At 43.2% G+C, this 15,399-nt stretch overlaps 1 protein-coding gene across 4 annotated transcripts in view; it reads right to left on the bottom strand.

The window, feature by feature from the left end:
- Positions 1–11,859: 11,859 nt before the first annotated feature.
- The window catches only part of Lrrc28 (leucine rich repeat containing 28), a 101,985-nt gene continuing 98,445 nt past the window's right edge, over positions 11,860–15,399 (bottom strand). For all 4 annotated transcript variants that reach the window (XM_041657960.1, XM_041657979.1, XM_041657989.1 and 1 more), the window contains one exon: positions 11,860–12,166. In XM_041657960.1, coding sequence (XP_041513894.1) covers positions 12,094–12,166 — 73 coding nt within the window. In that variant the 3' untranslated portion in view covers positions 11,860–12,093. The remainder of the gene's footprint in view (positions 12,167–15,399) is intronic.

The raw sequence follows: 15,399 nt of genomic DNA, 5'->3' as shown, positions 1-15,399 counted from the left end.
TCACACTTGTTAATCTACAGAGCTCCAGAAGGCTGGGATGCCTGCTCTTCTATAGCCTGCCCGCCCGGCCGGCCCCCTGCCGCTGCTTGGATTTTGGTGCCATTTTCTCCTTAGCATCAGCACAGCTCTTTCTCTGAGCTGTTTGAACTATCGCTAGATCCCAAGTCCCATTTCTCAGTGACCCTGTGAACTGTTCCTATTTTGGCCATGCTTCAAATGCAAATGAGTGCACTGGAGTTAGCATTAAATAAAGGCTTAATTGATCCAATCTCAGATAATTTTGTTGTTGCCCTTAAACAATGTGCTGAGCAGAAATGATTTTGAGAAAGCTTTGGTGAGACCTTATGGCAGTGGCGTGTCAGTCACAGAAACTAAAGTGTATTCTGAATTAGATCATATTGTATGGTTCTACCTAAAAATAAATTTGACATAAATAAAAAGGGTAAAAGTTTTCCAAGATTGCGCGGGTTGAAAAGAACTGAACTAACACGTTTAAAACAGAACAGCAATCCAATGCTTGCTTATTAAAAAAATTAGTCCTTCATTTGCCCACTCAAATAAATGGGTACTGCATGGCAAAAAGAGGGAAGAAAGTGGCATTTCCAAGTACAATAGAACAATAAACACATTGGGTTTAAAAACACATTAAATATACATACACATAGAAGATATATTAAACATACATGCTGCCAGTGATTGGAATGATCTTCACTACCTACTAGGAAAAGAACTCAGGCTATGTGCACAGTAAGACATGTCCACCCAAACTGGGGCAGTAACTAAGGATTCTAAGCTTTGTCGTCATGATTTGCTGTGCCCTGCAGAATTATTTCTGTAATCAGAACAAGACACGCTAACTTGAACTCGAACTTATGTGAATACACACTACATTGAGCATGCTCAGAAGGAAACTTGGATTGAGTATATTCCCATCCTGAATCCAAGAGAACAGGCTCCCAGGGGTCTGCCTGCTGCTCTCCTAGATGGTTGAGCTACAGGAGCAGCTCAAAGCTCAGCTCAAAAAGCAAGCTCAGCTCAAAGAGCCAACTCATGCTAACAATATCAGGACAGGGATTTACGTTTTCTTAAGAGTCTTTAACAGCCCAGTCAACTGAGAACAACAGATACATACATACCTCAAGAGATTTCAAACTCTCTCACCTGGGGCTGGAGAGATGGTTAAGAGCACTGGCTAATCATCCAGAGGACCAGGGTTCAATTCCCAGCACCCACATGGCAGTTCACAAATGTCTGTAACTCTAGTTCCAGGGGATCTGATGCCCTCACACAGACATACAGGCAGGCAAAACACCAATGCACATTTAAAAAAATGTTTTAAAAAAACTCCCTCCTCTTTATTTAGAATCATGACAGTTCTAATCTACTATCAGTGTGTACTACAGTCTGCACACGCTTAGTCTGCACACTTTCACAGTGAATCCAACAGTGCCCTTTATCAAGTTCAGAGAATTACAAACTACCTTGGGTTATTCCGAGACTACCTAACGATATTACTAATATTTAATGATTCTACTGAAAAGATAAGACTTTTAGTAAATAATTCCTCCCTGTACATCTTTCTTGACAAGGGATGATATACCGAAATGATTCTGGGAAGCTAGGTAGAGGCAAACTACTTGAAAGTGTTACTTAGACTTCATGGCTTCCCACTTGTTTGTAAATACACCAGTTCAATAGTGTCCAATACACCGTGGGCTCTGGAGGGGCTTCCTTCACTGCATTGGCTACTGATGAATCCATAGGGGGTGGCTATTACAAGGTAGACCCGAGCTGTAGGAAGTGAGTCACCCAGCACACCCAGGATCCTTCATCTGGTCCTGAGCATCCCAAGATAAGCCACGTCCTTTAATGCACACTCTGGCTGTCGATGTCCCGCCTCACCCCAGGCCTCCAGCAATAGGGGCAGATGATCCCGGAATGAGACCTCTGAAAGCTGCAGCTAAAACACAGCTTTCACCTAGCTACTCCTTCTCAGGAGGTGCTTTGTCATAGTGATGGGAACGAACACAACCGGCAAGAACAAAATCTACACTAGACAGCGTTGTATGATACTTTGTGTTCTGATAAACAAAGCTTGCCTGGGTATCAGAGGGCGGGGCTAGCCACTAGTTAACAACAGAGGACAGGCAGTAGTGGCACACACCTTTAATCCCAGCACTTGGGAGGACGAAGCAGGAAGAGCAGGCTACTCTGGGTTACATATGATCGAACCAGTATCAAAGAGAAACAGAGCCAGGCAGTGGTGGCTCACACCTTGATCCCAGTACTTGGGATCTCATGCCTTTAATCCCAGCATCCGGGAGGTGGAGACAGGAGTATAAGGTGGGTGGAGACAGGATCTCACGCCCATTACGTGTGAGGATTTGTAGAGACAGGATGCCCCCTATTTGGTCTGAGATTTCATAGAGATAAGAAGTCTCTGGTGGTTGGCTGCTCTGCTTCTCTGATCTTTCAGCTTCCATCCTTGGTATCTGACTCTGAGTTTTTATAGTTAAGGCTAATTAGCTAACACCGTTTCCATTCCCTTCACAGTCAGCCATAGAGACAGCAGTTCAATTCACAGCATCTGGAAGGATTTCTGGACAAGCCCAAGTTTATTAACAGGCATGTAAGGCAAGCTGCCTTACCAGGTTTGATTAAACTGAGACAAAAATTCATCTAAGTTTATTGGTCTCCAGTATATAGTATTTGCTACAAGGTTATATAATGTTCGTCATCAATTCCAGACTATTTTCAAATTCCAAACCCATTCTAATCACTATCCATTTTTCTCCCAACTCAGCGTCTGAAAACCATTAATCTTCTTTCTATCCTTATGGATTTGGAGATTTTGGGCATTTCCTAGAAAAGGACTCATCAAGTTTATGGATTTCTGCATCTGGCTCTTTTCATGACTCCTTATGTAATAATGTGTTTGAGGTCCATATGCTAGGAGTTTATTCATTCTGACGCCTGGGCCACACCACACCATATGGAGATCCAGCAGTTAACCACTCATCCATCGAGGGCCGTAGAGTTGTCCCCACTTGGAGTAGTTAGAGAAAGGCATGTACTACTCTCTGTCTAGCAGTGTGAGACAGTGCGAGCCTGTTTCTGTAAAAGGTGAGCAGGATTGTATGCTCCGCCCAGCAAGGCGTGACTCTTCCAGTCCGCTCCATTCTTGCCAACATTTTTTCTAAACCTAGAAAAACAGTCGAGACCAGCCTGGTCTACAAGAGCTAGTTCCAGGACAGGCTCCAAAACCACTGAGAAACCCTGTCTCGAAAAAAAAAAAAAAGAAAAACAGTGAACGCTAATGCTGTCTCTTGGTTCTTACTGCTTCCTGAATGGATCTAATAGTGAGTTTCTTTTTACCTGGTTTTGGATGTTTACATCCAATCTTCTCTGGGAAACATTTATTCAAATTCTTTGTCCCATTAATTGGACGTTTGGACGTTTTTGTTTCTATTGTTGAATCATAAGAGTTCTGGCCAGGTGGTGGTGGCACATTCCTTTAATCCTAGCATCAGGAGGCAGAGGCAGGCAGATCTCTGTAAATTCAAGGCCAGCCTGGTTCAGTTCCAGGAGAGCCAGAGCTAAACAGAGAAGCCCTGTCTCAAAAAACAAAAAACAAACAAAAAAAGGAGAAGAAGAAGGAGGAGGAGGAGGAAAGAAAAGAAAGAGAAAAGAAAGGAAGGAAAGATGGAAGAAAGGAGAGAGAGAGAGAGAGAGAGAGAGAGAGAGAGAGAGAGAGAGAAACAGTTCTGGATACTCGACCCTTATCAGATGTCTGGCCTGAGAGCATTCAGACAATATGTGACTGTCCTTCTGCTTTCTTGGCAGCGTGAGTTGAGACATTTAAAAATTTTTGATGAAGTAGAATTCATCTTTTTTGTTCTGCATGAAGCCCAATGGCATGAAGGTTTATTCCTTCATTTTCTTCTAAGAGCTTTATTTTATTTTAGTTTCTAAATTGCAGTCTATGATCCACTTAGGACATTTTTTTTGGATATGGTATGAGGTTGCGGTCTGATTTTGTTTTGTTACATATGACCATCATAACAGTATTATGATAAAAGGCCATTATTATGAAAAAGCCACATATTCTCTCTTCAAACTGTCTTGGAACCACTGCCAAAATTAAGTTGATCATACAGAGATTTCTGGAAGCTCGAATTTATCCCAATTATATGCATATCTTTATGTGGTTATTGCTTTGGTATTGCAGCTTTGGAACTGAGGAGGGTGAAACCTCATATTTTGATACGCAAGATGTTTCCACAGTCTTAATTTGTTTTTTATGACAAATGTACACCCAGTGTATTGACAAATTAACTGAATTACAAATTGATTTGGGGAGTGATGCCACCCAAAGAGTCCTGTCTCCTAGCGTGAGGGATTACCTATGTATCTTTAGCTTCTTCAATGTGTTGTGATTTTTATTGCATGAGTCTTGGCTTCTTTTGTTAGTTTTATTGCCAAATATTTATTCTTTTTGATAAAACTGCAGATGGAATTGTCTTAATTTCTTTTGGAGGCTGTTCAGTAATAGTATACAAGAAATCAGTTGATTTTTCTGTATTAATCTTGTTTTGACCGACACAAATTTGTTATCTCGAATAGTTTTCTTATGGATATGTGTCTCTCCATATATATATCATATACATATATACAATAGCTTATTATGTACATGTGTATTTTCACATATATACACAATATTTTCCTAATAGATATATCTACATACATAATATTTTTCTTATGGATATATATCTACATATAAAATCGTTTTCTTATGGATATATACATATATGTTTCCTTATGGAAATATGTATATGGAGGGAGGGGAAGGGATTTTTTTTTTTGAGACAGGGTCTCTCTATGTAGTTCCAGCTGGTCTAGAACTGACTATGTAAGTCCAGGCTGGCCTCAAACTGCCTCTGCCTCTAGAGTACTAGGATTAAAGGTACACACCACCATGCATGGCTCCCATAACATTTTCTCTGTGCGAGAGCATGTCACCTGCAAATAAGTTTTTTCTTTTCCGATCCGAATGCCGATTATTCCCTCATTTCATTCAATCTCTGGCTAGAAACTCCAGGTTGAACAGATACTGAGAGCGGATTATTGTTGTCTTCTCCTGCTTTCAGGAGGTAGAGGGGCAACGATAGTTTACCATTCACCACTAAAATATTAACTATGAGTTTTCATAGCTTGCGTTTATCTGGCTGAGGAAGTTCTTCCATTTTTATTTTTTGGATGTGTTCATGAAGAAAGTGTGTTGAATATCTGTCAAATGCTAAATCTTTTTCTGTAGCTGTTAGGAAAACTGTTTTTGTCCTATATATTAATAATGTAATGCAGTATACAGACTGAAATTTTTTTGTGCATTGAATTTTGTATCCTATTGGGTGATGGTGTATAATCCTTTCTATATCTTGCTGGATTTATTTTGTTAATTTCTTGTTGAGTACTGCATCCATAGTAGGTGATATTGGCCTATAGATACTTTTACTTTGTCAAACGTTGGTATATAATAACAGTCCAAAAGAATGAATTGGTAAAGGTATTTTCTATAATTTGTAAGAATTTGTCCATAATCAGTGCTAAATATTCTTTTTTTCTCTTTTTTATTGATTTTATTGAGCTATACTTTTCTCTGCTCCCCTCCTCTTCCTCACCCTTCCCCTTCTACTTTCTCCCATGGTCCCCATGCTCCCAACTTACTCAGGAGATCTTGTCTTTTTCTACTTCCCATGTAGAATAGATCCCTGTATATCTCTCTTAAGGTCCTCATTGTTGTCTAGGTTCTCTGGGACTGTGGTTTGTAAGCTGGTTTTCTTTTGGGATTGTGAATTGTAGGCTAGGTTTTTTTTTTTTTTTGTTTTTGTTTTTTTGCTTTATGTCTAAAAGTCCCTTATGAGTGAGTACATATGATAATTGTCTTTCTGGGTCTGGGTTACCTCATCCAATATGATGTTTTCTAGCTCCATCCATTTTCCTGCAAATTTCAAGATGTCATTATTTTTTCTGCTGTGTAGTACTCCATTGTCTAAATGTACCACATTTTCATTATCCATTCTATGATGTGGGGTTGCTGAAGATCTTTTCTCATTCTGTAAGTTGCCTAAATGGAAGGATTTACCAGTGAAGAACTCTATCCACCACAACCAAACACTTGGCCTCTGAGGTGGACACTGAATTATTTGATAGTCATTTACTCTCTGTACTTGGATACGTCATTCAATTACCTTCCGGTCTCCAAGCTTTTGGTGAAGACCACCCAAAGTTTGAGCGACAACTTCCCTATTTCAGGTCTGCCGTGGACAACGTGATGACGTGCCCAGTCATGAGACTCTTTGGACTTCTCCTTCGTGGTACACACTTGAGCTTCTTGAGTTGCAAATCAGTGACTGACACCCAATTGGAGTCCTTGGCCATTAAACATCTTTTTGTCTTCCCCATTTTAAAGAGTCCAATCAAGCATAAGTTCCAGTGCTTGGTCATATTATTCCACAGGCCTCTGAGTCTATTTTTCCTCACTCTGTTTTTTGTTTGTTTGTTTCTGTCCTTTGGAACTGGATAATCTGAAATGACCTATATTTGAGTTTTATCATTCTTCCGGCAGCTCAGATGCAGTGTTGGGGCCACGATAAGTTTCCATTTTAGTGCTTTCAACTTCAGAATCAACATTTAGTAAAACATCAGTTTCACACTCTCCCACCTTTGTTTTTAAAGACAGGTAACCCATGCTGGCCTGGAATTCTATGTAACTGAGGACAAACTCATACTTCTGACCTCTTGCCTCTCCTTCCCAAGTGGTGGGATTGCAGACATCAGCCACCATGGGACCCAGGACTCCATACATGCAGGGCCAGCACCCTACCAGAGGAGCTCCACCCCTGGCTCCCACCATGGAACCCATATAACTCATATACTTTTTTTAAAGACTTCATTTTTGGGGGGCAGGGAGCGTTGGGAAACCGGACACTTTACGGGACATTGTGGTGACAGAAATCCTATTTTTTCAGCTCCCTGTGAGGTTTATTGCAGTTGTAGAAGCCTTTGGGTCTTAGTGAGTCTTCTAGAGTTCAGCGGTCTGCATTCTCTGTGGGCCACGCACTAAAGTGTATGCTCTGGTAGTTTCGTGACCAGATGATGACAGGACGGAGATTTGCCTACCTGAATCAGTGAGACTCCCCGTACGTGCTCAGGGCGCTGAGTGCTTACAGGGACAATCCTTCCGCATTCGGTCAGAGGTGACGGCACTGCCTTTGGCTTGTCTGCTTCCCCAGAGCCTCAGGGGCAACTTGAGATGAGCGCTCAGGATGCTATCAGGTCCTCCTGAGCCAGGGGAGGACCCTTTGGACGTGCTCAGCCCTGCATATGTGCGTGACTGTCTGACCCCTGGCTGCCTCATTCCCCAGCTTTCCTTGGAAATTCTTAGCCTATCGCTGTTTCCATAGGCTCTCCATGGGGTCTTAGCCTATTGCTGTTTCCACAGGCTCTCCACGGGGTCTTAGCCTATTTGCTGTTCCCACAGGTTCTCTACTCGGTCTTAGCCCATTGCTGTTTCCACAGGCTCTCTGCTAGTTCAAACAGTCACACACTAACCAATTCCCTGAAGATCTCCCAGCACATGCGATAGAGGTAAAGCTTCGTCACACCTGACAAAGCTCCAGTCAAGTAAGAGCACTTTTAGAGGTGACATCTAAAGGGTGGCAAGCAGATCACGTGACAATAGTCTGGAAATGACCCCTCACCCTGCCCCTCTGCGTGGCTCCCATGGAGCTGCTGGTTCCGTCTGTGTCCTGCGGTGGAGATGGGAACGGGCCAGTTATTATACTCCAAGGCCCACTATTCTGTTGAACTCATCTCTCTTAATAAACACACACGCCTTGGATTGCTGCACATTTTAGTAATTACTGTTGAATTCTAGGAAAAGTAGATCCCATCATTCTGGAGGATTTTCTCTTTGCTTTTACGCTGTACGGAGAACTATCAGATGGCTTCCACCCACCATTTTGCTGGCCTTGACATAAATAAATAAAGTCCCCTTTCTCTTAACAAAGTAAATTTGGTTGAAACAATGAGGACATCTACATTTCTGAGCATTCACATAATTTAAGTTCAATTATATTCTATAAATAACAATTATTCCATGATCATGTGGTCAAACTAGACCATACATTTTAGACAATGACCATGCTCTATGTAAATGTATGCACAAACACACACCCACACCCTTAGGACAGTATGAAAAACAAAATTTGATATTCTTTAATGAAGATAGAAAAGTTAATTATATCCCTACAGTAAGGTGACAAAACCAAAGAAACCCAACCCAACCCAACCCCAGTAACTCTTGTGTCTTAATTACATGCAGAAATGATCTCCAAAGGCCCACCCCCTGTCCTGCCTCTGCTCTGACTGCCAGCACTCTGAGTCTCTGGAGTACAAAGGACCACATAGTCAAGCTTCAAAGAGCATCTTAGACTGTGAAGCACCGTCTTTTCCTGAGGATGACAGTCGCTGGGCTATGCTCAATCTCTTTGGCACAGACACCCTCACCACTTAGATCTACCAGCTGATGTCAGTGGGAGGCACTTCCTGGATAGGGACAGTCAGACTTGGGTTTCGACATGGAGCTATATCTGCAGGAGTACTAGTCTTGTAGCCGCCCTGCCTAAAGAAAAGGCAAGACGTGCAGAGTCCCTGGAGCAGTCCAGCGAGGTTCCCTGGGACAAGCACGGTAGATGGGAGCCACAAAAAATAAAAATACTATGAAGGCCCAGTCTTCTATAAAGGTACACAAATATTAAGTGAGTCTGTTATGGCTCGGTATCCAATTGCAGGAGCTTGGGTGCTGTTTGTCCATTAGCAATCCATGCTCATAACTTTAAAAATGTTTTCGTTTCCACTGAGACATTTATCACACTTGAACTACTTATAGTCAAAGTAAGGTCTGAGTTTTCAAGTTGAGAAGTATAATTTTACTACTAATTTCAAAGCTAGCTTTGAAAGCTCCCAGAGACTGTGCAGTGCTCATGTATTTGAAAGAAATTACTGTGGAATTTGTAGAGTGGTAAGGCTTTTTTTCTTAGACCGTATTTTAAGTTGGAATACTCAGTGTGAGACAATGTGAGGTGGGTGTTAACACAGTGAGCTGTGTGTGGAAGGCCTGAGGAAGTTCTCATGGCAATGACCAAGAGATGTTTCTAAAACAGAACCAGATAGCAAGTGTGGTTCATCGCTTTCCTCTACCATCAGAGTGGGCTACCATCAGGGCTCTTCTGTGTTCTTAAAAAGGGGCATTTATAGAACTGGAGCGGTCAGTGCTTCGCTGTGGATGCAGGAGAGCCAACCAGGCCCTCCCCCGAGCAACTGAGACTTGAAGGCTGTCCCCAGAGGTGTCATTGTCTACAGAGGTGGTGCCACTGATGAGTTACCCTTGCTCCAGTGAGTGACCCCTTACTCAGACAAGGAACTAATCACACGCAGGAGGCCACACACAGAAGACATGGAAGCAGAAGGGGACTTGGTGAAAAGAAGGGCTCCATTGGGAGCAAATGAAAGTCACAATAGAAACGTATGAAACTGTCAAACAGCAAAAAATTATATATATGCAATATATATGTGCACACATATGTACAAGTGAAAAAGTTGTATACACGTACATAATGTATATATATACACATATATGAGCACACACACACATTGAAGATACAACACTTTCACTTGCACAATGTTATATAATCACGACTATTTGATATGGTGACAATCCTACTGAAGAACACCGATGTGGAATCAGCTAAAAAGGGTGCCGTGGCTCTCTCACGCATCATAGAAGGATCCGTCCTTGAGGCCACCCTAGCTTCCAGCTTGGCACTAGTCACCCACGCGAGCTGAAGAGGAGAATTGACCCGAAGACATTCTACCTTCCAAGGAGCTCGTCTCATTACTGTTCCTCTATGCGGTATCTGTCCGCCTGATCAGCAAAAACAACAACAAACAGGGCTGGGGGTCTAGCTCAGCGATGGGGTGCTTACCCAGCATGTGCCGTGCTCAGGATAGGCTCCCTACGAAAGAAAGGGAGGGAGCAAAGAAGACACAACACGAGTCTTCTTTTTTGCCCAAAGCGTTGGATACAACTGGAGAACATAACATAGAGGCAAGTCTTCTCCAGTTGACAAGAGTTGTTTATAACACCAAAAGGTTGACAATGACATCAGTGCATCCGCACAAAGTCTCCATGAGGAACAGCACCAGGGAAACCACCTTAAGTTCTTTCTCATCAGTGAAGCACAGAATGCTGTTCCCAACCCAGGTTAAGACTGACAGCCTAGAGGCTCTCTGCCCAACCTACTGCTGCTGTGCTGTACACTGCCATTCAGGTAACATTGTAAAAATTTAAACAAGGTGAAACAAAAGTATCCCACACCTCATTGTCTCCATGAGAATTCCTGAGTATCTATCTGGGTGGCACATTTCATGGCTCCACTCGAGACATACGATATAGCACTGGGTGAAACAGAAAGATGTGGCCAGGTATTGACTGCCGTTCATGTGGTAGGTAACAGTGACTTAAGCCAAACACATATGTGAAGCTTCAGGTCACATTTTTCTCCCTCCAACTTATAGACATGTCGGGGTTATGCTGAAACGTTCATTCTTCTAAAGAATAAAAGGAGTGGCGCATTCGATCCAGACCCTCAGATCCTATTGTACGCTAGGCCTTTGAAATGTTAAGACTGCACAGACCACGTTATGAAAGGGATGGGAGGAAGTAGGAACAGGGGCGCTACAGCTGGCATGCATGGCGGTTTTCTGCCTCTGCCATTACTTGGAGAGTCTGCGTTTTGGGCAGCAGGTGGTGTGACTGCAAAGAGATCACACGTTTGTCAGTAACTATGGAGGATTTTTGGCACCGTTAGAGCCTAGAATTACAGTTAGGCTGGCTAATAAAATGTCACCAACCAGGTTTTTTTTTTTTTTTTTTTTTTTTTTTTTTTGAAATAGCTTTTCCACCAAGCAACCCTCCTTGGTTCTCCTCTCAACCTTGTCTTATATAAATTATACAGAACTCCCCCTCCCCCTCAGAAAAAAAGAACCACTCCACGGCAACCAGATGAACATCTGGAAGCAAAGCAGATTAAAATGCCATCCTTCCAAAGGAAGATGAAATCAGTGCATCCCCCACAAAGTGAGTGTCTCTCTGCAAGGGGAAGCTCGTGGACGTTGCAAAAGCTGGAGGTGGAATGTAGCTCTGCTCACTGCAGTTTTCCCAGTGAGAATTCATGGTCAAGATGAAGACGGTTTCACATATGAGTAAATATTGCTAAGCTGGAGGATCGATCAGGGTCTCAAACTTGCCAATTATGTATAAAAAAAAAATCTTAGCAAAAAGCCCAAACATTTCAAAACTTGTTTTCCTGTAGTAGTTTTGAACAAGAGCGTATTTAATTAGTATCTACACTTTAGTTTTTAAACTCTCTCGGAAAATGTCTTCATAGGTTGCAACACTTAGAAAGAAGGCAGGGACTCTCTAGAGGCGTGTGCTCTGGAGTCTGCTGCGCCTCCGCCCTGCAGAAGCCATGGGGTTGCTGGGGTTTTAGAAACTGACAAGTTTCCAATGGAGAAGCCCTGAGAATAATCTCGAGGGAAATAATTGTCTGGGGAAAGGCAGAAGGATCATCACCAAAGGTATGTTGGCCAACAGTTAATTTGGTTCTATTATCAAATTAAGAGTTCTTCAGGGAACTGCAGCTCGCTTTAAATTAGACGTGGGAAGCTCATCTGACTAAATAGTTTATGTATGAGACACACTCACATAAAAAGAAAAACACAGAAGACAAAACGTTCTTAATTTGGGGGAGGATATATTCCAACTTGTGGGAAGGGTGAAGGCCTTTTAGTTGTGAAGCCCAATCAGGACATGTCCAGAGAGTTCGGCATGCCCCCGCACTGCACAGGAGAGGACAGGATGGAAGGGTCTGTTCCGCCTGGCTGGACTCTCCTGGCACGGCCACACACGCTGGGCGGCAGCAGGCAGCTGCAGTGTGAGCTGCCAGTGCTCCTGAAGCTCTTGAGTGTTTATCAACCCAGCAGGTCAAAGGTCTGCAGACACTGGGTGGAGCAGCAGTAAGCCACGAAGCCAACAGTTGTCCTCCTGGGGGATGGAGGGAGAGAGGAGCACGGTTAGCTCAGGAGTGAAGCTCTGGTTCCTCCCCACTGGAGACAGTCTTTCTTTGTTAGAAGAAGTGACGAGGCATGAAGAGTAGGCTGCATTATAGAGACCTACGATGTAAGATGTGGTGTTCAAGTCAAGTCCAGGCAGCAGGTCAGGCATGTGTGTGCACGTGTGCTCCCTCCGTCAGTGGGATTTGGATGACACACCATCCCTATTAACAGCTAAGGGAAAAGCGTTTCCATCTTCTAAAGTTTACAGGGCAATCAAAGAATTTGAGGTACATTATAAAAGTCACAGCTAAGTACAGTGTTTCACATCTATAGTCCCAGTACCTGCAAGGCTGAGGCCTGAGGACTACAATGAGTCCCAGGGTAGCCTGGGCTACAGAGACAGGGCCTGTCTCAAAACAACAATAAACATCTATAAAGAAACTAAAAAGCATGACCGGTTTATGTACTATCATTTGAAGGAATTTTTCCTACTAAAATATACTCACACAGATTGCTCAGAGAATTAATTTCAGAATCTGCTGATGTGACTCAAAGGCCTTACATAAGAGAGAAGCTCTTCTCAAACTCCTGCTTGGGCACCTTTGCACGATGCGTCATGAGCTCCTTGGGGCTCCCCATGTGCTCTGGACAGGGCAGGCTCTCAGAGGCCTTTTCCTCCCACCCAAAGAGCCATCCTCTGGTGAGGGGAGAAGAGTGTGCTGTTGTCACAGGACAGCCTGTGCGGACTGCTCAGCACATGATCCTATCTCTGCCGTTCTCTGTGGTCCTGGAAAGAAACCTCTGCAGACGGCCTTTGACATTGCACTGCTGACCATCGGCACTCAAAATGTCAGACAGGGTGACAGAGGATGGCAAGGCTCTGGGAGACCAAGTGCATGGAACACTCAATAGTTATGGCACCAGGGTGAGGTCAAAGCCTGCAGGCAAGATGGCCTTTTCTGACTGAAGAGAATCAGAAACAACCAACCAAACAATTAACCAAAACCCAGACATGCTTAGTGTCTTCCAATCTCAGATCAAGACACAGCAAGAGAATGTCTATGGTGATCCTAAAGGAATCATTTTCTCATGAGCTGAAACATGTGGCTGAAGCCTAGATACAGAGGCCAGCAAGCCATATACCAGGTAAAAGTATCTTGACTTCTTTGTGTGTGTGTGTGTGTGTGTGTGTGTGTGTGTGTGTGTGTGCAGTTGTGGGCACCTGTTGGAATGTGTATGGGATGCACGTGTGTGCATAAATGTGTGTGCCCAGAGGCTAACAGTGTACGTCTTCCTTGACCTTCTATACTGAGGCAGGGTTCCTCGCTGGAACCTAGAGTCACCAATTCAGCTAGACTGGCTGCTCGGCTTGCTCTGGGGTTCCATCTCTAACTCCTGGGGCTAGGGTTACAGACAGGCTGCAACACCAACACAGGTTTATGTGGGTGCTGGACTCCAGCTCCAGTTCTCACACCGCATCAACTACTGCTCAGCTCCAGGGAACGTGACCATGCAAAGGATCATAAGGCAAAGGTTCTAGTCAGTAAAGTCAGGAACTTGAGGCTTTGGACAGAGCCAATCTAAGAACCTTGAGTCTCTAGAGATCTTCATACTGGAAATGAAGCTGTCCACCTTCTAAGAAGGTGTTCTTTACCTAAAAGGTTTCAATGGCTTCATAGAGGATGGCTGTCTGAAAAGGAAGTGCCTGATCTATTCAGGCAGGACCCACCATCACCAATACTCAAGGCCTGTAGGGCCATAAAGAGGAAATGCCAGCGCCATCCAGTGCTCACTTTAAGAGAGCTCCTGAAAGGTGATGCACACACCAAAGTTTTGTCGTATCATCCCATTGAGAATCTGGAGAGCACATGAGACCTGGGTTTTAAACACTTGAGCCAAAGAAACCAAGACTATGGTTGGACTTGGCCAACAAAGGCGCTTTACCGAGGCCTCAGTGTTGAATGCATTACTAGGCCATCAGGGAATGGGCAGCAGATGCCTGGACACAGTGAGATGATGAGACAAGTCAGAACTCCCCTCAGACTTCAGAGGGAGTAAGGCTTAGGTGAACGAAACATCACAGGGAATCAAGCAGGAGACAGAAAGAAAAGAAAGCAATGGGATAAAAATCGATTCTTAGATGAAGGTCACTAATTCAAAGCCTTTAACAAGACAGAGAGATGACACACAGATTCTTCTGGAAATGAAACCAAAACTATCACTACGGATCTCACGGCTACTGAAAAGGTATAAGGGACACGCTGACCATTTTAAATACATAAATTGTCAACCTAGAAGAACACTATCTTGAAGATCACAAATGACCAAAACCCACCTCAGCCAAGATGAAGTAGACAGCCCATGAAAACATAAGGCCATCGACAAAGCTGCATTTGTAAGTTAAAAGATATTCTATTATCAGATGGCTTTTCTTAGAGAATCCTAACTAATAGTTAAAGACTAATAAGAAGGTATTTTAGTACAATTTCCTTCATAGAAAAAGAAGAGTTCCCAACTCATGAAGACAGCATTATCTTGACTCCCAAATCAAACAGGAACCAACCAACAAAATCCAAAGCCCCAGAATAATAAAAACTAATAGCTCTCATGAGGACAGAGTAAAGGATACTCAAGAAGTAACAGGAAAAAGTATAAAAACAACAACAAAATACTAAGCATAGAGATCAAGGGAGAGTCACTCTGGGCATGTAAGGTAGCTGAATATCTGAACGCATCAATGTACCAACAAGCTAAATGAGGAAAACCAAATGACTTACTTATCCCCATAAAAAGCACTGAGCTGGGAGCAGTGGCTCATGCTTAGAGTCCTAGAGCTGGGAGGATGAGACTGGAGGGCTCTATGAGTTAGAGGCTGGCTCGGGCTACGTAGTGAGTTCTAGGCCAGCCAGGACTATAAATAGGACCCTGAACCTCTAAAAGAAAAAAAAGGGGGGGCTGGAAAGATGGCTCAGAGGTTAATAACAGTGTTGCTCTTGCAGAGCGTCTGGATTCAGTTCCTACACCCACATGGTGGTTCACAGCCATATGTAACTCCAGTTCCAGGGGATCCAACAGGGCATGCACATGGTGCATATACATGTTTGCAGGCAAATAGTCCCATACATAAGTAAGACAAAGGAACCTTAAAAAAAGAAAAAAGAGAGAGGCGAGGCATTTTACAAAATACACTGTGTACCCTTAAGGAAATTTTCAGTGTACAAA

This window comes from Microtus oregoni, unplaced genomic scaffold (assembly GCF_018167655.1).
Source record: "Microtus oregoni isolate MIOR12 unplaced genomic scaffold, Mior012 000000F_ref0000247, whole genome shotgun sequence".
NCBI lineage: Eukaryota > Metazoa > Chordata > Mammalia > Rodentia > Cricetidae > Microtus > Microtus oregoni.
This window is presented reverse-complemented; position numbering and strand designations above follow the sequence as displayed.